At 35.2% G+C, this 24,065-nt stretch overlaps 4 protein-coding genes across 7 annotated transcripts; 2 read left to right on the top strand and 2 right to left on the bottom strand.

The window, feature by feature from the left end:
* Positions 1 to 1,865: 1,865 nt before the first annotated feature.
* On the bottom strand, positions 1,866 to 4,791 carry LOC140766116 (non-specific lipid transfer protein GPI-anchored 7-like). The gene is made up of 5 exons (XM_073105552.1): positions 4,548 to 4,791; positions 3,770 to 3,814; positions 3,404 to 3,522; positions 2,373 to 2,411; positions 1,866 to 1,982 (listed from the first exon to the last, which is right to left on the bottom strand). Exons 1-3 carry the CDS (start codon positions 4,780 to 4,782, stop codon positions 3,440 to 3,442), a joined length of 363 nt encoding a protein of 120 aa, XP_072961653.1. The 5' UTR covers positions 4,783 to 4,791; the 3' UTR covers positions 1,866 to 1,982; positions 2,373 to 2,411; positions 3,404 to 3,439.
* Positions 4,792 to 5,924: 1,133 nt separating this feature from the next.
* On the bottom strand, positions 5,925 to 8,365 carry LOC140765459 (uncharacterized). Its single transcript, XM_073104569.1, has 3 exons — positions 8,255 to 8,365; positions 7,485 to 7,681; positions 5,925 to 6,512 (listed from the first exon to the last, which is right to left on the bottom strand). Exons 2-3 carry the CDS (start codon positions 7,655 to 7,657, stop codon positions 6,044 to 6,046), a joined length of 642 nt encoding a protein of 213 aa, XP_072960670.1. The 5' UTR covers positions 7,658 to 7,681; positions 8,255 to 8,365; the 3' UTR covers positions 5,925 to 6,043.
* Positions 8,366 to 10,208: 1,843 nt separating this feature from the next.
* On the top strand, positions 10,209 to 17,059 carry LOC140764175 (probable cinnamyl alcohol dehydrogenase 1). 4 transcript variants are annotated; one of them, XM_073102586.1, is made up of 9 exons: positions 10,247 to 10,284; positions 10,399 to 10,504; positions 10,582 to 10,678; positions 11,240 to 11,338; positions 13,182 to 13,295; positions 14,195 to 14,425; positions 15,723 to 16,008; positions 16,417 to 16,567; positions 16,660 to 17,059. In XM_073102586.1, exons 4-9 carry the CDS (start codon positions 11,250 to 11,252, stop codon positions 16,854 to 16,856), a joined length of 1,068 nt encoding a protein of 355 aa, XP_072958687.1. In that variant the 5' UTR covers positions 10,247 to 10,284; positions 10,399 to 10,504; positions 10,582 to 10,678; positions 11,240 to 11,249; the 3' UTR covers positions 16,857 to 17,059. The 4 variants fall into 4 exon arrangements, with proteins under 4 accessions (XP_072958688.1, XP_072958687.1, XP_072958685.1 ...); XM_073102584.1 differs by lacking the exon at positions 10,247 to 10,284 and having other exon boundaries at positions 10,435 to 10,479; XM_073102587.1 differs by lacking the exons at positions 10,399 to 10,504; positions 10,582 to 10,678 and having other exon boundaries at positions 10,209 to 10,284; positions 11,238 to 11,338.
* A 1,390-nt stretch (positions 17,060 to 18,449) lies between these two features.
* LOC140765512 (ubiquitin-conjugating enzyme E2 variant 1C-like) lies at positions 18,450 to 22,817 on the top strand. Its single transcript, XM_073104640.1, has 4 exons — positions 18,450 to 18,606; positions 22,051 to 22,190; positions 22,289 to 22,414; positions 22,507 to 22,817. Exons 1-4 carry the CDS (start codon positions 18,570 to 18,572, stop codon positions 22,645 to 22,647), a joined length of 444 nt encoding a protein of 147 aa, XP_072960741.1. The 5' UTR covers positions 18,450 to 18,569; the 3' UTR covers positions 22,648 to 22,817.
* Positions 22,818 to 24,065: the final 1,248 nt, after the last annotated feature.

Raw genomic sequence — 24,065 nt, 5'->3', positions numbered from 1 at the left:
ACAAAATTAAATCAGAGGAAATATTGTCCACATAGATAGAAGTAAAATCTTGAAATAGTTCATTAAGAAACATCCTTCATTTTTAAGATGGTCCTTGTGATAAAATTATCATATCAAAATATAGGACCATATTCATACTAGTGTACTATTCTCACAAAAGCTAACCATATCTTGTTTCTTTAATATATACAGCATGAGTTATGAGTTTGTAGATTAGTCATATCTTAGAAAATAAATAAAAAACTAACTTTTCTGATACATAGTTGAATACCTGAGCCAATTATTAGAGAATACGACATGATTTGAATCTATAAAACCTATCACGAGACGATGCATCCTAACGTTGTACTGCAGTAGTGTTGTCAGAAAAGCTTCGACGTTCCTTTGAAATAATCATTGTCGTATATTTCTCTTGCCTATTATGTAATAATTAATGATGTAAATTGATTCTACTCTATAAGTCCCCATTTTGAGCTCTCTTTTTCCATCTAAAGAGAGCAGTTTTTGAGCTATTCAGCAATATTTGTAATAAAAAAAGGTTTTGGATTCCCTCTCATGCTGTCTCTCTCTCTCTCTCTCTCTCTCTCTCTCTCTCGCGATCTCTCTCTGCTTCTCTATCTCTTTTTATGAGGACGATGATAGAGATGTTTAACTTGTGAGCTATATATATATATATATATATATAACAAGCAAGGAGTTCATAACGTGAGTGAGCTTCCCGCTGATAGCTGCCATTGCTTTAAATAATAATGATAAAAAAGACGACTACATGGCTTTGCTGAGCAATCGTTTCGCAAGGAAAGAAGTCTGGGGGAGAATAAGGGTTGATTAAATCCAACATCTTGCAGAGAGTACAACCGTACAAGGTCAGTGAAATGGATTGATGAGATAGTCGTGGATCAATAACAATAGAATAATTACATTTTAAAATCTCGGTACTATTGTCTATTTTTTTTTGGTTTAATATAACTCTTATTTATTCTTTGCTATATTTTGACCTCGTTTACCTATGTGAAATTTTGAGCATTTAATTTAAAACCTCTAGAGACCCGTTTAAACCTCATTTGGAGAAAAGAAAGATAGCAAAGCTAATGATAAAGTAATTATTTGATATATTTTTTTATTAATACTGTCTTATCATGCGAGATATTAGACTTAAAAAGTCATGTTAAAATATGTAGATTTATAGTTTAGGAAGTCTGGATGATGAACCCTTAATAAAATGGAGAAGACCAAGATTAATTTTATAATTAGGATTATTTTAGAGATAGAAGGGAATTGATCAGATCTTAGTAACGTGTCTTCATCGCAACAAATAGATTAATTACAGCAAAAGAGAAGTTGAATTAATCCAGCCTAACGTCCAAATTCCAATCACAGCCTGTGGAAGCCGCAGCTGGTAAGTAAGGTTATTTGCTTAATTTTAATCAAATTAAATGACATGCATCTCAATGTACCATTGTTATCGTAATCCTAATCCAATACTAGAATGATTGTCAAGATTAGCATTATAATAACTATCTTGGCTTAAAGCTTAAGTAATAATAATAATTTTATTGAAATGAGACACTCGAATGAACTCCACTTTTTAGTTATCCAACACACATCCTAACTGACCACCAATGGTCACTCAATTAATCTCCAATTTTAACTTTCTTAATTACATGTGCCGCGACCAAGACAGTCCATGGATTTTGCTACATCACCGAATTGAAATAGTTTATCTCAAATATGAGAATATATCACATCTCAAATACATTACACAGTGTACTAATATTCCTCATTATTAAAGAACAAATACATGGCGTAATTGTATCTGAAGATTGAACATCACAAAAATCCCTAAACAAAACAAACTAATCCTTCCTGTCTATATCTATGCCATGAAACACCACAAGAATGAAAAGAAACTGAGAAACTGAACAAGCCTGGCAATCCAATGCAATAATTTTTGTATGCAGTGTTGACCTTAGGGAGAGGAGCTGCGGTATCATGAAAAGAAGATTTTATAATTAGTTCCAAATGGTGATCAAGAAAACTTAAGCTTCAATTTGTATTTTTAAACTTGACATTCTAAAACTTACTAAAATTTGGACTTTGAACTCTTCTAACAATTTAGATATGAAGGTTCATGAATTACGGTATTCTTAAGTAGCTTCTACAAGATTAATCAAGTGGGGGGATACATAGATTAGATATATTTAATTTAGATATATTGCATCTAGGAGAAGACTATTTAAGTAATTAAATACGCTGTTGTGTCAACTCAAGGGGAATAAGGGAAAAAAATATATTTGATTCCTTATATTCCATATATGAAATAGGACAAAATTCAATCTCTATTTAAAGCTAGACGACTTAGCAACTCTTACCTGCAGTTGGGTTGATAGGAGGAGGAGCTAGAGCTGGATCTATAATGTATTAGAAATCAAAACGAAAAGAACGCATTAGCAGCTTAGCTGAATTAATATCATACAAGGAAAGAATTCAAGAGGAAAAGAAAAACAAAGGGCAATGTGAATGAACAAGCTAGCTTGGTTAGAACATAGATTCATTTTCTCACCTTAATTATCATAAATATTGACTTATGGTGTATTACCAACAAATTTTTATGAGTGTGTATACATAATAAATAATGGCCAGATTGTCATCTGATCTTCAACCATTCAAGATAGCTTCATTAGTTCTTGAGTTAGAAGGCAATTCTCCAGAAACTTTACATGTTATGTTAATTTGTAGGACTTATATTTTGTTAGGAATATTCTGGACATTATTTAGGAGTTACCTATTAACAGCCTATATGAAATGTTATTTATGAAAAAAAGTATGGATTCTTATGTAAATGCCACTGGAATTTTTTAGAATATTATAGTTGCTCCTAAAATTATTGTGCTATTTCAAAAAAAAAAAACTATTTTGCGCTTACATAAATTATTAAAATGGTTTGAAAGTTATCTAATATTATATAATTATTGTAATACGATGAAAAATATCTTCTTTTATGCAAAATAAAAATAAAAAATAAATATTTTAGATTTTCAAGCTTAAAAAAGAAAGGGTAATTTAATCATCTATATATGTTTGTTAACCTTAATAATAATTTGTTAGGAATATTTTATTAAAACCTAATTATAATGATAATTCTGAAAGCGTTGAAAGATTTTAGTGATAATCCTAATATTTTAAAGAATGTAATGACAATTATGATTTTTAAAAATTTTCAGTGAAAAGTAAATAAAAATTGCAGAAAAAAGTAATGCATATCAATTATATGATATAATACTAGAATGCAATAGCATTCCTCATTGAAAGATCAAAAATAAATAAACAAGGCGATTATTAACTATGATACCAGCATCATAATCTTAATTTCATGAGATAATTATTATGATTTGGTACTAACATGATGACATGTATATTTCTATGGCAGGATGGACCATCAGATTAGTAGCAAGCTGAAGAAGGTGGATACTCCAATCCAAGTGGTTTTCTGTGCAGTATTTTTATCCTTTGGTGGAGGAGCTGCAAAATAATGAAAAAAACACTCTCATAGCCTAAAAATATAGTTAATAAACATCTTTAATTTGTATAGTTCTAAGATGGACCCTTAATTATTATAAAGTATCATTTCGAGATAGAGAACCATATGTGAATACTATTGTTAAATGCTGATAGAAATAACAAGATTTATATATGTTTAACGCGATATTATATGATCATAAATTTTCTAAGAAGATAATGTCAACAAAAAAAAAAAAAAAACTAATACCTAAATTTGTGTTGGTAGGAGGAGGAGGAGGAGAAGAAGCTCCATCTGTAAAAATTAATTATTGAAACAAAAGAATGTGTTAGCATGCAAAATGAAATTAAAAGGAAACTAAAAATGAGGTAATAAATTAATGTGATTGGATAATTGGCCTAAGCTAAACTTTATCCAAATTTGCATTGGAGAATACATTCTAGGATCACTAGAGCTCTCAAAGATAACTAATGGTCAAGGAAAAGAAAGAAAAATTATGCACTTGATCGACCCATCAAATTAGGATTTTCCTAGCTGTCCATTTTGCTAGAAATATTTTCAACATCCTTTAGGCGTTGACCAAAGGGAACCTATACGAAATGTTACTTGAGTAGCCATATTCTTCAATATATATATTTACTATCATTATCTCCATATTCTAGCAAAGAAGAACGTCCTACTCTTCTATCAGAGTAATAAAAAGTCAGAAACATGTGCATTTCCTATCTAAAGAAAAAGTAGATCAAGCTTGTGCAAAGGAAAGAGATTTCCCTGATTAATTTGCATCAAACAATAATTCTCACTAAACACCATACCTGGAGTTAGGTCGCTAGGAGAAGAAGCTGGAGCTGTAAGATCGATATTAGTCGTCGAATCCAAAAAATAAACACACGTTAATCACTATATATATATATATATATATTCAGCTTAATCATCAACAACACAAGCAAGTACGTAGAATTATTTTTCTTAAAAAAGAAAATCTATCTTACGAATCCATCTACAAGAAACTAGAAGAGTATTTTACCGGCGCTGCAGAGGTTTGAAGAGACGCCGGTGATATTACAACCGGCGAAGAGGTCGAGGGCCGTCTTGAGGTCGAGTTGGCCGGCGGGATCATTGAGGACGGCGCAGAGGCACGGGAGTTGATTATTGAGCACATCATTCAGCGGTGTACAGCATAACATCGTCGTCGCCGTGATGTTAACCATACACGGCATCAGCTCAACCATGCAACCTGTCGGCAGTGGCGGCTGAGCCATGCTTCGGCTCGCCGCCATTATTACCAACACCACCGCCGCCACACACTTCTTCCCTACCATGTAACCCATCTTTCTGTTGATATGCTAGATAGATAGATAGATAGATAGATAGATAGATAGATATGCTTCGATTTCTTGTGAAGATATATGTAATGGAAGGACAAGCAGACTTGGGGTTGACTTCCCATATACCAACAGCTATGTTGCATGGATTGATAAGATGGTTGTGGAACAAAGCTGTTAGGTTGCGGAGACCGGCCGACTATAACCCAGATATTGACGAAAATATCAAATCTATGTGTTTGTGAAATATATACTATTTTGGTCATGAAAAAGATTGAAGTATTTCATTTCCTTGCTCTCATTTTCTCACAAACTTTGATCTTACGAAAGCTCTCCATTTGTCAAACGAAAAGTCTTAGTAGCTACTTAGGATTGTTTAGAGATAAAAGAGAAGCAGTCAACTATCAGTAATGTGGGATTATCGCACCCGAGATCAACTAAGATAATCGAGAAGTTGAATCCAACCTGACATCCAATCACGAACAGCTGGTTGTGAAACTAACCTTTGGGCGTAAAAGGCTAAAGATTTATATCTGTAGGTTAATATATTGGCATTGAATAGCTCAACGTTTGGGTTAACAAAAGTTTGTAATCTATCTACTGATTCTACTCTTCATGGGTTAGATTAAAGACTAATCTTGCTTCAATCCACCACACTTAATCCCACGTGTGGAAAGAAGAAGAAGAAATTTAAGCTTCTTCAAGAAGATTTGATTCCCTTCTCGGATTAATTCCAAGGTGCATTCATGAGAAAAAGTGTTGAATATTTCTTCAGGAAATTTTTAGCATAAAGTTTTTACAGTGTCTTCTCTCACAGTATGAAGAAAAATATAAGTAGCAAACGAGTTAAACATGTTCCATGATCTGCGTTAGTTTCGGATCTAGATTAAATAGCTATCATTCCATTAATGCTATGTTCCATATATCACAATAGCAGAGAATGCCAACATTATTTTACATCATATGAGCTTCATTCTAGAGCCATTAAGCAACTGACAAGGAAAAGGGTGTAGCTACACTGTTAGAGAGACTTAATATAAGACAGTAAACTGTATCTTGTGGCTAATTAAGAGCCACATAAGTAGTCCATCAATGTAGTTACATGGATAAAAATGATGCATTAGTTATCATTAACTTGGTGCTAAAATCTTTAGCACATGGAAGGAATGATTTCCCCCTGCGATCAAAGAGAACTAATTTACCAGAAGTCTGGGAATATATTGATTTCGGTATTGAAGGGATTACATGATTCAAGAACTGAATCAATTTCATATTTAAATGCATCTAAGAACAATCCAAGGGAAAGCCCAGCTTTCCAGTAATTAAAAACAATGATGAAGTTCCTGATCCTGTCAAGGAACGGAAGAGAAGCCCTGTACATTAACGCACCAATCGCCTCAACCATGACAACAGCAAGGCCAGCAGAAAGAATGTCCCAATCACCGGTCTGCCCAATAACAGTGGCAAATGCTGTCGCACAGTAAAAACCAACCAAAAAGAATAGAATCTTCACTGATAACCCTTTCCTCAACTCCTTGATCCGGCTTTTTAACTTGGTTTGAAAAGATCTAATGGCTCTGATCAATCGAGTCCCATTGTTTTTCCTGCTTCCTGATGAGTCTGACTTACTTCCATCCACCATACTTATCACAAGTGATCTCATCCGCCTGCATTTAAATAAAAGACTAGTAAATCATTCATACTAGAACTACTGTTTAGATAATCATTATGTAATAAGGTTTCATATATAACCATTAAAAAAACCTGGAAGATATGCAACTACTGTAAGAACAAAACAAAATTGCTGAAAACAAACTCCTAGGAAGTAGACTAGTGCCAGCTCCAGGAAACAGACATGGAATTTTTCAGTGTATGATCAGCAAATTCTTTCTTTCGTTACTGTGAAGCTGTTTCCTTAAATTGTACAACCAGCTATGCAAGTTTATTGATAATCTAGGACACCAGACTGGTAGACACTCCTGCCTATTGACTTACATTCACACTGTTGCATCTCAATGGAGAAATATTATATACATTATTAAGCTTGCAACTCCAAATGAATTTTAGACAGAAGCTTGACAAGTTATCTAGAATCTCGTCATGGTTTAGTGAAACAGTAGGGCCATATATTTTTGCTGACTTACAATCAACATACAAGGGATCTATCTGTTGGGCGCAGCCTAGCATTGTGTGCCCTCAAACTGCTGAGAACTAACCAACAACTGACTGGGATGCCATGAAGTTGGCTAAATTTTCTTCCAATACTTAATGATATCGAAAAATTATTTAAAGGAAAAGTTAAAACAGGGTTTCGTTTCATGACGAAGGCAACCCAAAAAGTCTAGCTGAGTACTGTAGGCAGTAGAAGGGAGGACAAGGAATGCCTATGCGAACCGCAAAAAAATCTAAGCAGTTCAAAAGTAAACAATATAAGAAAATAATAGTTAAGGAAAATAGACAATAATTATAAACCATTGAAGCAGATAAAATCCAGAAATCTAAAAGTATTTGCAACAAATTCGGATTCCAAGATTAATCTACACACTAAAGCATGATAAATGATACTGAGACTGACCTAGGTAGACATAAAAGATCTAGAACTTGAAAATTAAAGAAACTGGTATCAAATTTAATCACACCTGGAATTGTTGACTGAAAGCACACGTACAGGACAACAACAAACATGAGGATAGATCTTTCTGCTACAATAACGAGAACCACTTTGCAGGTAAGATGTGCATAGAAACTCTGGTCTCAAGCATTTTGACAATGGCGTGATGATATTTTCCCCAGAAAATGATACCACCGACATGTGCGTCCACTATCTGCCAGACATCTGCAAGGGAATACCAACTACAGGATCAAGCAGACGTCATGTATACGAAATTCAACTAAACATGTTTCTTTTGTGTGTATAGTATATCAATGTCCATCGTAGCAAGAAAACATATAACCAATGTTTACTCGTTTCATAAGTAACTTGAGTAATCTCAACCATTAAATTTCGAAGCTATTCCTATTGACCTTGATCAAACTAAAGCCATTCATAAATTTCATCGAATATCTTTCCTGCTCCTCCCAAAATCCCATTCCCTCTCTGTCCCACCTCACAAATCGGTTCCTCTAAGACAATTATTACTCCGGAATAGGAAAACGAGTCTGTGCACCTCCTCCCCCCCACCCAAAAACTTTCCTTTTTGCCTACCAAGTTAGTTATTTTTCTTCATCAATTTTTGTATTTGCCTACACATAAAAGCAAGCCGATCGCAATTGAAGGATTCTAGGCAAAGGGTTCGCATAAGATCATGGAAGCAAACCCTATATTCTCCATTCGATTTTTTTGACAGAGGAATTGATAACCCTTTTAAATCAACTCCACAAGAATGAGATGGGTTCGTTCGTATCGTACCTGAAGGAAGAAGAAGATGCCACAGACGACGAATGAGAGAGACTCAAAGAAGCCCAGAATGGCTCGAAATATAGCCTTGATATCGAGAAGCCTTCACCTCGACTATCCGGGCCTGGAACTTTAAGCCCAAGTATTATCGCTTTCCTAGGAAAATGATAGACAAATCTATTCCAAATTTTGAATGACAAAAATACCCTCATGTGATTTAAATATTTAATGGAGTGGAAAAGTCTTAATAAAATAAAATAAAATATTATACTCAGGCAAATTTTTTACATAATTGCCATTAAAACTTTTCATAAAATATTATAATCATCACTATATTAAAAAAAAAACATATTAATTACTATCGAAATTATTGAACTCTTTCAAAAATATCATTCCATCAATTTAATCTAACATAATTTAAATTAGCTTCAGCCGGTTTGAAAGCCATATATACTGTTACACTGTACCATAGTACAAGAAAGCAAATATGTGATAATATTTTGCACATTAACTTCAAGAAACGAAGTTATTCTAGTCATTTATTCTACCCTTTTAATTTTAATAACAATCTACCAAGAATATTATATGAATATTTGTCAACAATCTAATCCTAGAAACATAAAAAGGCCTAAAACGTAGCGGCGGCATCCTCCACCACCAAGAGTATAGTTGACTAATTCTTCTTCTGAAAAATATGGAAGGAAAAAGAGAACAAATGGTGAATAGGTTCATGGTTTGTCTTAGTTGCCGGATGAGACTAACAACGACTGCATATATGTGTGACTAATAGCCAGGGCACTTTGACTCGGTGTATACGTTTTCTTCAAAAAAATGAATGATATGAGATCCAATCAAAGTAACTCCGAAAGAAAAAAAAAGAATTATTCGAGATTTTTATTTTACCATTGATGAGCCCGAAGGTTGGATATGGGTTGGACAAAGGGCCAACCCTCCCTAGATATAGAGGCACTTTAGGTCCCACTAAACTTTTAGCTGTTTAGTATAAGCTTCAAGTCATATGCGTCGTCGAATAATTGCTTCGAATCAAACGTCGTCGAGACCTGCTCTAAGTCGTTGCATTGCTAAGTTGTTCTTCCAAGCTAACCGTACTGCCGAGCCATCAACCGAATCGAGCCAAGCCACCAAACTACCAACCACCAAATAATTTCTCCACAATATTGTTTGGGATTGGAGTTGAACTCATGACCTCCTTGCTCATAAGCAAGTTACCTATATCCGAAAATTTTGATTCAATCAAAAAACAAAGTTAGTTTAGTATTTATTCTACCCTTTTAATTTTCATAACTATCCACCAAGAATATTATATGAATATTTGTCGACAATCAAAATCCTAGCGACAATTGTGAAAGAATAAAGATTCTAATGACCATTATAATATTTTAAACAATGGGCTTAAGAAAAAAAGAAAGACTCCAGGTGTCACAGTACACTCTGAGAATCCCCCCAAAAAATAATAATAAAAAGAAAAAGAAAGAAAAAAAAGGGCTAAAACGTAGTTGACTAATTCCTCTTTTGAAAAAGTTATAAGGGAAAAGAGAACAAATGGTGAATAACTTCATTGTTTGTCTTGGTGTTGCCGGATGAGATTAACTCCGACTACATATAACTAAAATACAATACGTTTTTAGATATATTTTGAGTCAATTACTATGTGTATACATTTTCTTCGAAAAAATTAATGGTATGTTCACTCTTTCAGGTCACTGATGAGATCTGATTAAATTAACTCGAAAGTAAAAAAGAATTATCCGAGAGTTTTGGTGGCATTTACACAAAAAAGACCTTTTAGTTTTTAAAATAATAAAAATAATTGTTGTGCGCATATTTTATATATATATTACAAAGAAATAAATTTATTTAATTTTAAAAGCCCAATTTTACCGTTGCTAAATATCTTGCAAATAGCCCATAAAACTTGGCCAACATCATCTATAAAGAGCAAACGAGGACAACCGAGGGAGACAGAGAACGGGAGACACACACGCCCAGAGAGGGAGACACAGAGAGAGAGAGAGAGAGAGGTAAGACAGTCGTTTAATTTTTATGGAAATTTTTTGATGGATGATATATTAATGCATCAAGTTGTCTACAAATAAGTGCCAAATTTGAGATTTATTTTTAACGTTATCTGATAGGTGTTTGGGTTGCTTACAAGAGCTTTTGTTAGTTGTTACGAACTCGCTTTTGCTCTGGATGATTTCATCGCTCTGCTTCTGGTGAATTTTTGCATCTATGTTGCGGGTAATATAAGATGTGATTTTAAGAATCATTCATGATTGTTTGGGAATTTAATGTGCCGAACTTTAAAATGCTTGAAGGAATCAAAGTGTCGGATTCGCTCGATCAAGGATGCTCACTGAAGGGAGAAAATATCACTGAATCGTTTACCCTAAACTTCAAAATAAATCTTAAGCTGTAAGCATATTAACAGTAGTTTGATGTATTTTGGGGTTGGTATTTTATGTACGCTGTAACTTTTATTTTTTGGTATTTCTAGTGGTATTTATGATGGAGGCCTTGGTTTTTTTACTGATGGACATGTAAAAGCTATATGAAATATCACCAGAAATGATCACTCATGTTGATGGTGAAGGCAATAGAAAGAAAAGATGGGAGAAATAGCCTTTGGAAATGAAATATTCTTTCTTAGCTAGGATGGAAAAGGAGAAAATAGAACATCGGTTTAGGCATAGACATTAAAACATGGTCAAAACATCATCAGTGTTTGTTAATCAGATCATAGGAAGACCAACCAGTGTAAACTGAAGTTTAGGAACAAAGAAGTTTTGTACCCCCTTATTGTTTTGTAATTTGATAGGGATTTGGCATGACTGTATGGCTTGTGATTAAATTTTCATCTTGCACACGGTGTTACATTATCATTTGCAACCTGAAGTTTCTATGAAATGTAATGTATTCTGCAAAATATTGGTACTCAGTACATTTGCTGTTTATAACTTTATTCTGAATCACCAGATATCTTACAATGGATACTGAATGTGGCACTGGGGATTGTCTTGGATGGGCTGCAAGAGATCCTTCTGGAACTCTTTCACCCTACAAATTTGACCGCAGGTATGTCTGAGATGTTGTACTGGGAATTGTCTTGTACTTCGTTCTATTTTTCTGGTTGGAATGCTGGTTACTTTGTGAGTGGATTTTATGACACAACAAAAGCACAATTTTCAGTTTTTGAAATAGAATGTGAGAATTCGGGAATATGAATATGATGAGAAGAATTCTTTACTGACTTTACTATATGATTTTAGTCTTTCTTTCTTCCTTGGCCTGCAAAATGTTCCCATTCTTGGATTTTGTTTGCCTTTTGCCTATCTAAAAGGATTTGAACCTTTTGCTTCTATATAAAATTGATTGTTAACATAATTTTTAGAAATTCATCACTTTTTCAGAGGCTTTTATTATCAAGACTTTCTATCCATCAGCTTGTCTTTAGGTCTTTTGATCCCATACCAAGCTTCACTTTCAGGTTGTTGCATACTTATGCTCTAGGTGAACAACCCATGTAATGCTAAATGTTACTGTGTTTTGTAGGATCAAACAAGGAGAAAAGAGAAATTTACCAGATTTGGTCTGGTCACATAAACCCTCTTTCCACTCTCTTCTATAATATATTATTTTTGTCCATTTTCATAGATTTCGCCGGTTCATAAACTTCATATACGATACCGTGTCCTAAAGTACATCCAAGCGATTTGTATGACAACTTCTTGACAACTTCTTATGACAACTTCTTGACAACCATTAAGGAATCTCCAATCTTCATGCAATAACTTCAATCTACATGCATTTCCACCATTGCCAGACCTTATCAACTGTTTGAGCCTACAAATCCTCTACATTTCGCCACCTCCCCAAATTTCTAGCAAGAACTTATTAAACCTCCATTGGCTATAAGACATTGTAGAGATGTACCATTGCAATTTGTAACACCTTTTTGCCCTATTTGTAATTCAAGGATGGCCGTGTCGGTTGGCACGCCTCATGTTGATGGAGTACCGGCACTCATCACGAGTATGTATCGAAATGCACGGCCTTGTGCTGACCCATGCTAGTTGGTATAGATTTTTTATATTTTATAGTTTAAAAACTAATTTAAGATGTACAAATGATAGATCTAGCCCAATTTTGTAAGATCTATAATTTATAAGAGTTCTTATATATACAAATTTTGTATTAGATCTATAAAAAGAATACTCTTTAAAATGTAGGAATCAAAGAGAAATTTTAATTTCCCCCAAATTTCAAAAAAGTCAAAATTAATGTCAAATTCATTTAAATTGGATCAAAATTAGTATATGAATATATTAGATTAACTCCACATGAGTTAACTAAAATTTTAGCATGAATAGATATCGCCTAATTTTTTTTCCCAAATTTCATAAAATTCAAAACTAATATGTCAAATTCATTCAAATTAGGTCAAAATTGATACAGAAACATGTTAGATCAACTACGCTCATCTAAATTTTGATTTCAATTATTAAAATATTATCTATTAATGATTATATTTAATTATATTATGTGTTGAATCATATTTCTAGTTGATAATTGTTATATCTTTAATTGACACATATAAAGAGCCTCAAAAATTTATTAGAAGCATCCCAGGGCGTGCCGAACTAGCATGCCCCATGCTGACGCTCGTTAGCATGACCATCCTTGCTTTGCATAAATGGCACGTCCTCTAAAATAAATTCATTCCACTAATTTCATTAGAATGAACTTTTTAAGGAATTGGATATTGTTTTATTACATAGTTGGACTTACAAAGTTGATGAACCTGCCATTTTGCATTAAAAATTGAATTAACCAAAAGGATGTAATAGTATGGTCAATATAAATTTTGAACTTTATTATGAACTACCAATATGTCTCTAATTTTGATAAAAATCCACAGGGTTCTTCGGAGTGATGATATCTCACTAAAGATTACGCATTGTGGAGTTTGTTATGCTGATGTCATCTGGACAAGAAATAAATTTGGGGATTCAATCTATCCTTTGGTGCCTGGGTTTGTATCTGATCTCAACTGTAGTGCATATTTTTCATCAGATGGATGTCTAACTGTCTCAATGCTTTAGATGGGCATGCCTATTTGATAAGAACCTAGAAGCCTTTAGAAAAGAAAGGTTGCTTGATAAGTTCCAGCCACAGATTTAGATAAGCCATGAAAAGCTCCTTTCAACTTTTATGATATGTAAATAGATTAATAGAACGTGATGTTCCAAATTGCAGTAGCTAATAACAAGTAAATCATGCACATTGAGTGAACGGGAATGTTTATAGATAGGTTCCTGCATCAAATTAATGGAAGTCAATCCACAAGGTGGAGATCATTAGCATTAGAACTGGAAAAACCAACATTATCTTATTAGCATCAATTATGAAAATCTGTTAACCAAAAAGATACTGATGCTTAAATGAGGGTGTCGTTCAGTGTAACATTAAAGCTTGTCCCTTTCACCCAGTTGGTCATGGGTCTGTTACATGAAGACATGGTGGGAGTCTCATGCATTAGAACTTCTTATAACGATACTAAAATCAATAGCATATCTCATTAGGAAGTCCACAAGGAAATTACTTCCTTAAGATGTTGACCTTGAACTGTCAAATAACTTTTTATTAGGTACGATCTTTCCTGTGCAACCCTGTTTTTATGATCATCATTAGTAAAACACTCTTAGCTTTGCCAGAAGTTGGCGTTGAGCTGGCTGTCATGAGTCCTTGTTCCAACTGGGCTTGTTGTCCCATGTCCCTTGCTCAATTGACCAAGTTTCACTATCACTTCAACCACCATTTCAAAGAACAGTAGTAACATGAAATGTTACACACCATCAAACACAATATCTAACATTTGTGGAATCTGTTCTAGAAATCGTATATTCTAATTACAGTTCACTATATATACAGGCATGAAATTGTTGGAATTGTCAAAGATATTGGTTCTGACGTAAAACGCTTCAAGGTTGGAGATCATGTTGGGGTTGGGACATGTGTTAATTCATGCAGAAGTTGCGAGTACTGTAATGATTTTCAAGAGGTTCATTGTTCAAAAGGGTCAACTCATACTTTCAATGCCCTTGATTCTGATGGCACAATCACAAAAGGTGGATATTCCAGCTACATAGTGGTCCATGAGAGGCAAGTAATTTTCTATCTAAATATGTCCTTTTCTGAGAGTAGTTTGTGATCAATGAAGGACAATAACAAACGTATAATATTACATTTTCTCATTTATATAAACTACGCTATCAGAAGAAATTATTATATGTGTGATCTATATTGCCGATTGGAACACTTCTTTTGCTGCACCAAGATGCAAGTGTTGACCGGTGTCCATATGGTAAATTTTGGTAATAGCTATATGGTATAGTGATTAATGATGTGCAATATCATGTTGTCTTTCAGCAAGGAGTGTGAAAAACATACTTATATCAATATCAACTCCTAGAAACCTGCAGACATCTTTCTGTGAGATTATGTCATTATGCTACTCATTATTCGTTTTTCATCAGGTTTCTGACTGATTCTTGTATTCGGATAACAGTGCAAAACTGTAAAATATATTAGCCAGGATAACTCGAGAAACAAAAACATGGTACAACTTATTTGTAGTTGCAAAATAACATTTCAAATATATGCACTTAAAATAAGATGTTTCTATTTGTCTATATATCATGGAACAAAATGATGATCACCAGACTCATCAGATGAGTCATTCAGTACTTTTGTTGAGCTAGATGACAGAACGGTCTACTTGGACAAGAAATTTTCATACAATTCCAGATTTTCAATAAGAATGAAAGAAAAACATACTTGTTGTGCAGCCAATACAAGGATCTTTTCTTGTACGTAAAATTTTCATCCAGATTTTAGGTTAATCTTTTGTTTAGAACTTAGAAGTAGGTTGAAGACATAAAGGGGCACATTTGTGGACCTATTGGAGTTAATAATATGAAATAAAAAAGACCTTTCTCTCTGGAAATTCAAATGAGTAAAAGGAAAATAATCAAGGATTTAGTAAATGGAAGACTAAGGTTGTGAATCTGGTATGGTTTAATTATTCTTTTGTCTTGCCTATGAGAATAACATATTACTAGCTAAGACGTTATTGTCTAGCGGATTTCTTTTGTTTAACAGTAGTAAATAACAACAGATGAAACAACGTAATTTTCCTTATACTTGCAGTACACGAGCATAGTGATGCAAGTACTTCGACAAGATTAATGATGTAGACTAGTTGATACGGATCTTATGCAAATTTGTAAACGACCTGCCGATTATAATTGATTACTTATTATCACCATATTAATAATCATCATTCTGACCTTCTTTCAACTATATATGTTTTGGCGAGATCACATTCAAGGACGAGAAGGATTTAAAATAAGTGATAGGTTGTTACATGATACCTGATGACTTATTTATCTGTCCACAGGTACTGTTTGAAGATACCTGATGGCTATCCATTAGATAAGGCAGCACCTTTGCTATGCGCCGGGATCACAGTTTATACACCCATGATGCGCCATAAGATGAACCAGCCTGGTAAATCCCTTGGGGTAATTGGATTAGGTGGTTTAGGTCATATGGCTGTGAAGTTTGGAAAAGCATTTGGATTGAAAGTAACAGTTCTTAGTACGAGTGAATCAAAGAGAGAGGAAGCTATCAAACTTCTTGGAGTTGACAAATTTGTGATATCATCAGACAAGCAGCAAATGGAGGTATTACATGTACTATTGCATCCTACAATGCAATATAGCTATATGGTCAATGTAACTAATGTTCCATACATCTTTAACCTGTCTCATGGAGAATTAGTTTATGGAGTTCAAAGTTATGACCTCAATTTTTTTTATTAACATAAGTAATTACTAGTTTATATTATTTTATTCTATGTTAAAATCAACTAAATTAGTTGGCCAACACCTTCTACTTCATTATCTTTAAAGGTCTCGCTTAAATTAATATAATCCCAGTCCAATTTATTCTTTTTTAACTGATTAAACCTTCTTCGTTTTGGACAGAAAAAGACGGACATTCCCAATATTTAGTTATGTAGAAGTAAGCATGTCTATAACATGATGAATCTAGTAATGAAGTTGCCATCATTTCAACCATCTTCTTTGCAGTCTATAACGAAATCCCTCGACTTCATCGTCGACACTGCTTCTGGCGATCACCCATTTGATCCGTACCTTTCACTCCTGAAAGTTGGTGGGATTATGGCCCTGGTGGGCTTTCCCAGTGAAATCAAAATTCATGCTGCAAGCCTCAACGTTGGTAAGTTTCTCTCTTTTCCTACTGGTAGATCATAGAACCTAAACTACTACTCCATAATCTTCATGTACTCCTAATAATAACTACTGTTTTAGGTGCAAAAACCATCTCGGGGAGTCTCACTGGTGGTACCAAGGACTTGCAAAAGATGCTTGAATTCTGCTCAGCAAATGAAATTTACCCAGATATTGAGGTAATTGATATACATTACATAAATGACGCTCTTCAGAGGCTTACCAAAAGTGATGTGAAGTACCGTTTCGTTATCGATATTGAGAACTCCCTCAAGTGATGTTATGCTGCACTAAGAAGAGAACTACGGTTCTGGCTATTTGTGGTTGCAGAAAAAATGTAACAGTTTCCAGAAAGAACATCTTACTATGGAGACTTGGTATTAGTTTCTTATTGAAATAAAAATATCTGCTAGAATCCTTGTAACGAGGGAACAGATACTTATATTTATTTGCTATGAATATAGTACAAGATGATTCCAGATTTTTCCTGTAATTATAGACAAAGAACTGCTTGATTCAGACTATAAGTAATGAGCCAAATGATGAAAGGAACATCCTGGATGAAGATGGCTATTTACGCATCAACAAGCTTTGCTGGTTACAAGTCATGAGATTTTTCCTCTCTCTTTTATGTTTCATCTTTTGCAAAGTGTATCTCAATTCTCACAGCAAATGCAGATATGGCTTGCTAATCAAGAGGTAAAAAGTGAGATTAGTTTGGAGATATGTATATGAGAATGAGTTGGGCTTGTGCAATGCATGTCACTACTAAGAAGAGATTAGAAACCTCAAACTATCTCTGTGTGATTGGTTAAAGCACAGGAAGGTACATCAGTAAAGTGATGTACCTCACCAAAACACAACTTTTCTGACCCACTTTAATGCAACCAAACATGCCCAAGGAGATAATGCTTACTTTGATGTTCTCCTATCTATGGTTCTAGATGGAACAACCTGATATCAATGCCATGACTGGCTATCTATTAATGTTTTCCATGGCTTCTAAATGAAGGCCATTATTACATTATATATACATATGTAAACACTCAAGGATGCCCCAAAGTTTGCTAGATTCTTTTTCTACTTCTTGTAAAAATAAAGAGGTTAGATAACTCAAAAATAGCTCCTGTCTGCAGAAACTTTCAAATGTCTTCTTAATTAAGGTGTTATTTCAACACAATCAAATTTGGGAAATTAAATTCATGGAACTCAGACAAGAGCCAGAGTTAAAAATTGAGCTGAAATACTAGTTCATGGTTGGCTCAAAGAGAACTCGAAATAAGCTTGTATTTGGCTAAGTTAGAGGCTTAGAGCTTGACTCAGTTAATTTGTTTATTGCTCAACCAGCTTGATTCACCAAATAATAACTAGAATACCTACCAACCAGGATAAATTATTAATCATTAGATATATATATATATATTTACATTATTCATGATAAATAAGAAATCTGATGGTCAATAATATTTGATAAATTTCTCATTGGAGCACTGTATATGTATAGTATGAGCCCGTAGTTTATTTCTTAGGAGAGTTATCTATAGTTGTCGAATTTATTTATGAGAGTGAATTAACCATTTATATAGTCTAAAGCTTACGAGCTTATAATATATGAAAAAAAAATTTTATTTTTTTGTATTTTTAACTTAAATTTTTATTAGAGATAAGTTTATATAGAAACGAATAATAATAAAGTATAATGAAAAAAATGAAAAAAATAATAATATATATATTAGGTACACTAATGATCTGTTGCAATTGCTCCTAATTCCTAATTAAAAAATAGGAAAACACTAATTAATAATCCCATAGGCAATAGGACATGGACTGGATCCATCGTTGGGGCCCACCATCACCATCACGGGTCGCCCAACGCTTTCCTCATCTTGTCTTGAAAAGTAGAGGGCTCTGTTTTCTTCTCTCTTCTCTTCCATCCCACCTCTCGAATAAGTCTCCCGAAGGGCTCGTTATCTCGCTAGAAGGAAGAATCCATGACGCTTGGTGGCTCTGCTGGATCCAGCGTTGTCGGTAAGGAGGAACGAAAGATCGATGGATAAATTTTGGCTCTCTTTCCTCTCGTACATCTTTTTTGCTGTAAATGCTTGCGGTGTTCGATTAGAGATTCGCATCGGTAGATCGCGTATGATGAGAACGAAAACGATCTGTCGTGTTACCGATTCAATTGATCTGTTAGATTACCAATTTTTAGAGTGTATGTTGCTGCGATCAACATCGAATCATGGTCCTTTGGCTTCAAGGATCTAGAAAATATTGTTTGGTTGTTTCAGATAGGGGGTTTGGCCAATTTCTTGCGAGTTTTGACCTCTTTTCTCGATCAATAAATTGGAATTTCTTATTATGTAAGTAAAGAAAGGAAGCGATTTTAATTATTATTGATATTTTCTTGATGCAAGATATGCATATTCACTCCACCACTTGTACCCACGGATTGCTCTGTTATTCTGAGTAGGAACTCAGATGTTACTTAGTTTTTCATTCTAGCATTTATATATGCAAGATATTTTCTTACCCACATTTTCTGAGATAGTATTCCCTTTATTTGGTGGGTAAAACCTAGTAAGAAATCTTTTTCCGTTGGAAGAAAGTTTTGCAGTCCTAGGTACTGTTGTCTTATTCCAAGTCAATACCACTTTCTTAATCATTCTTAATGTACAAGCTACCCTGTCGTTACCACTTCATCAGTCGTCAGTTATATCTTGTCACACATAATGCAAAGGAAATAGGTTATCATAAATGAATAACTGAGTTGTTTGAAAATTTTAGTTTTGGATATTTGATGGAAAGTTCAATTGATCGTCCATGTCTTTGCTAAATGCTTCATGTGATGGCCATGTTAGCTTGTGCCTATCAACTCGTACTAGGTTTTGTTAGATCTAGCGAGATGGCATCTTACGTCATGCCTTGTTGTGTTTCTCTACTACTGATTCAGATCAAATCACAACATTACTTTCAAGAATACCTCTTTGTCCTCCATTTTGCTGAGTGCCCACTTATATCCATAGATATCCCGCTCTCTCAAGATGCTTAACCATTCTACTTTCCAATGCAATTCTCTCTATATTCTGGTCAACTTTGGCTTTTGCTAATGTCTTATTCAATCAACTTTGTGTAGGATTGGAAGGGTGTAAAATTTGGTGCCCATGTCAAATTGTCAATATGTGCTGAAAACAATATCATTGTCTTTCTAAATCCTGAAACCTAAGCTGTCTTGAAACAAACTTGCCTGGAAGCTTTTGTTAGGATCTAAAGAGTAAAAACCATTTTATATTGTATCTAGGTTTCACTTTTATTACATTAATGCCTTAAAGCTATCTGAATCTACATATTGGCACAATAAGTCTGTTAACATTTTATTAATTGAAAAGGTTCTAGGATGTTCAAAAGAGGTCAACTTATTTTATAATCCTCAGGATCTTGAGGTAACCATTTGTGAAATTTGTTCTATTAACAAACTCATTTCCTGTAAAAGGACTTACTGTCTTAACTATATTTACTTTAGCATGGTGCACCATTTTCTTAGTTATGAATAGAAACTAGACTTTACTCCCTCCCTCCCTCTTTTGTGAATAGAAAAGGGCTAGAGAACAGAAATGGAAGTAAGGGTGTAAACATATCGAGCTTGAGCGAGCCGAGCTGGATTGAATTGGATCGAGCCAAGTTGAGCCACAATCTATGTTGAAATTGAATAACTCTTTTGCCATCTCTCTCTCTCTCTCTCTCTTCGATCACTCTTTTGCCATCTCTATCGCTATTACCACTCACCCATCTCTCTTTCTATCTCTCTTCCTTTTCTTCTATAAAACTTCTATTTCTCTGCCCACATGAGAAAATTGTTGAGCGAATTGGATTGGCCTAGGCAAAGACCAAATCGCTAAGCTGCACACTGTAGTGATGGTGGATGCTAAGCTGGATTCCAGTCGTCTGTTGATAATCGAAAGGTATGTGGGCCCCCATGCTCGCCAAACCCTCCGCTATCAGCACTGATACCCACCCATGCAGCACCTTGAACGATTGTCGATAGGATTTATCCCTAAACTTTACTAATCCACGGATAAGATAAGGTTCTCTGGGAACAGAACTGGGAAGAGTTTATATCCTACTTACTTGGCAGCAGAGATCGGTGACCTTGCAGGCGACCGATTGGTTGATTGGGGGAGACCTCGTCGATCTAGAAGCCAAGGGCGTGGACAGGCGCGTCGAGCTCGGCCGACTTGGACGGCGAGGTGGATGTCGTCATCGCCATGGGGGAATGAATGAGAGGGACTGGGTTGGGAACTTGGGATTAGGGATTATGAGTTTGGGTTGGTACTAGGGAGACACCGCAAGACTGGCAGCGTGTGAGAACTTTGAGGAGGTCCGCCCGAAGCAACAGCTACATTAGCCGAGAATGGTGCATGGGATGGGGTGTGGTAAGATGCGATGGTTTGGTGAATGAGGACGAGGCGGCACTGCGGCAGCTTGAGGAGGATGAGCATGGTGCCGAAGAAGGAGGAGAAGGCGGGGATGGGATTTGGGAATTAGAGTTTTTACACTCCTTTTATATACTGAGCCTATCGAGTCAAGTCTGAGCGAGTCGGCTCTAACTCAGGCTCGACTCGACATTAATTTTAAGCCGGTTTTGACGGCTCGGGCTCGGCTCATCTCTAACCGAGCTGAGCCGACCTCTAGCTTCAGCTAAGCTGAGCCTGAGCCGCTCGTTTATTTTAATAGACCTAAATAGAGGCAACATCCAATTATTAGTTGCAGCATTTTATTGAAGTTGTCGCTCGCTAGAACTTGTGTCATCTCAGCACGTGCATATCCATTCCGTATTTAGTTAGGATGTATGATTTAGGTTACTATTTTTTTGTTTGAAAAGGCATAAAAAATGAGTTTTTAATTAGAATTATTTGGTTTAGATAATAAAACAAACAGATACTCACAACTACAGACACTTTATAGAAAAGAAAGTAATCTTTGTAAGAGATCTATTGGATAAGGGATCTCCCTATTCCAGACCTTTCAAACTTTGCTTAAACCTGGTATTTGCATTCATTTTTCTTTGATATCTCTAACCACGTCTTGCACTAAATAAGGATAAGGAATTATCCAACTCATCCTCCACCTCTTGTTGGATGTTTGAACTTTCAAAACTGAACAACAAGAATATAAAGAAGCAGCCATGCTCTGATCCCCAATTCCATTGATCAAGGCCAGTCTCTTTGATGGTACCAACAATTGACAAATGACTGCACTGTTTTCTCATATTAATTATGGCAGCTGTTTTAAATTTTACATTGAAACAATTGCAGTTCATGCTTGATATTGTGTTTGTATAATTAATGGTAATCAAATAGATGGATAATGTTTCTTGTGAATACCTTGGGCTCAATACAGCATGATGTATTAGGAGCAAGACAATATTTTGGCAATTTAAAGTCACCCAGATAATTTTGTTAATCATCTCTGCAGTTCCTCGAAACTTTAGGCTGCTGGAAGAACTTGAACGTGGGGAAAAGGGGATTGGAGATGGTTCTGTGAGTTATGGAATGGAAGATGGAGATGACATCTTAATGCGCTCATGGACAGGCACAATAATTGGGCCACCTAATGTAATAAAGACCCATAATTTATGCCTCAGCTGCTAAATATTCTTAGATGCTTCTATCCGTTATTTATGTTTTCAACTTTTCATGTCAATGATTTACAGTCTGTTCATGATGGTCGCATCTATCAGCTCAAGTTATTCTGTGACAAAGACTATCCCGAAAAACCTCCCAATGTTTGGTTCCACTCACGAATAAACATGAATTGCGTCAATCCTCAGACAGGAGTGGTAATTGATAATTTCTTGACAATTTCTCTCCTTCTGCAGACATAAGAATGTTTGCCTCATTGACTATTGTATTTTTTTTCTAACCAATGTAGGTTGAACCAAAAAAGTTTGCCCTTCTGGGACATTGGGAGCGTAGATTTACAATGGAAGACATCTTGGTGAACTTGAGGAAGGAGATGGCAGCTCCACATAACCGGAAGTTACCCCAGCCCCAAGATGATGCATTCTTCTAGATTTGAGAATCTCTACTGTTGCATTTCATCATAGAGGAAGGTCATCATTGTTAACCAGCAAAAGATATTTATGTTCAAGTTTATGATTGAAAAATTGATAATTCTGCTGGAGTTATTAAGAAAAATTGTGTGGACTAGTTAATGTCGCATATATATGTTTCCTTCCTAAATGCTTTCTAGTGGATGTTTTTGATATTTTGGTTGTGTGCTCCAGTTACTGGAGTCTTCTGAGTGTTGTTTGATTTTATACAGTGTTTTGCCCTTGAAATCTCCGATGCTTCTGTTGTTCCTCTTTTTTCTTCTTCTGCTATACATATATGAAATTGTTAAGCAGAGTTCACTGATGTTTAATGCCCCTCTGCAAGGTTTTGAGCCATATGTATCTGCCTTTTTTGAATCGATTTCCTCTGCAAGTGGATGCCACTATTATCTCTTCTTCCACTCTCAATTCAAACTTTTCCTTTGTAAAACTTGGTATTATTAGAGAACGAAACGCTGGATTCTTGGAGCAAAGTTGTGGTATATGATAGGGTGCAGGTCCTAATCTACTGTGGTTTTGCTATGACTTCTTGGCTGTCGTTATGGTTTCTTTAGTTTGTAGTGAACCAATCCCCCCCTCCATTGCCAATGTGATCGGAGTCGTACATAAATGGTCACTGGGTTAGCCCAGTGTCAAAGATACATCTCCCTAGCGCACTTGCAACTTTGTACCCATTTGCATGTCGAATTCACGACTATACGTATATTTTTCAAAAAATTCTGGGCATTACGTTCTATTTGAGTGACGAATCTGAGTGTTTCAATCACTGCAATGCCGGCCGAGGTTAGGTAACGATCTCTATAATTGTGGTGGGTAAGGTTGTCTCCAATCAAGCTCTCTTGTGACTTTGCATTGCATCGGTTGAGGTCTCCATTGTCACAGATTTTTGACATGTTGATCATTTGATGATACACTACAACAAGATTCGCTGTATTCGATCGTTTGATGATACTCTTAAATATGTTCATCTTGTGCCAAAAGTCATACGATTTGCTAGTGTTCATGTTCCAGGATACTACTGATCGAATACCAACCATATTTCCTTCTGTCTCGTCGTGCACTTGGCCTCTCCAGATTGGCTGCCCAACAATCCAATTAGGCTGATGACTACTTGAGACATATGATCAATACCGTAGACGGCATCGCTTCTGCTATCGGTAGGTGGTACTGAAAGGTTCTTGTCAAATTTGTAGTCTAATTTCTGCATGCATCTTGTGGCCATAATACTCAACATTACATATATTATTCGTCTACCCCTCAAAATATATAGAAAGATGCAATCTTTCACTCTAGATCTCTCTCTCCAATGGATACAAATTATAGGAAGCTTAACGGTGCACAAAATTCAGCTTCTTCTCACTCCAATTTACACAACTCA

The sequence above is a fragment of the Typha angustifolia genome, chromosome 8 (genome assembly GCF_048772165.1).
Source record: "Typha angustifolia cultivar Huaian chromosome 8, ASM4877216v1, whole genome shotgun sequence".
Taxonomy (NCBI): Eukaryota; Viridiplantae; Streptophyta; class Magnoliopsida; order Poales; family Typhaceae; genus Typha; species Typha angustifolia.
Note: the sequence above shows the minus strand (reverse complement) of the source record. Positions and strands in the feature narration are given on the sequence as shown.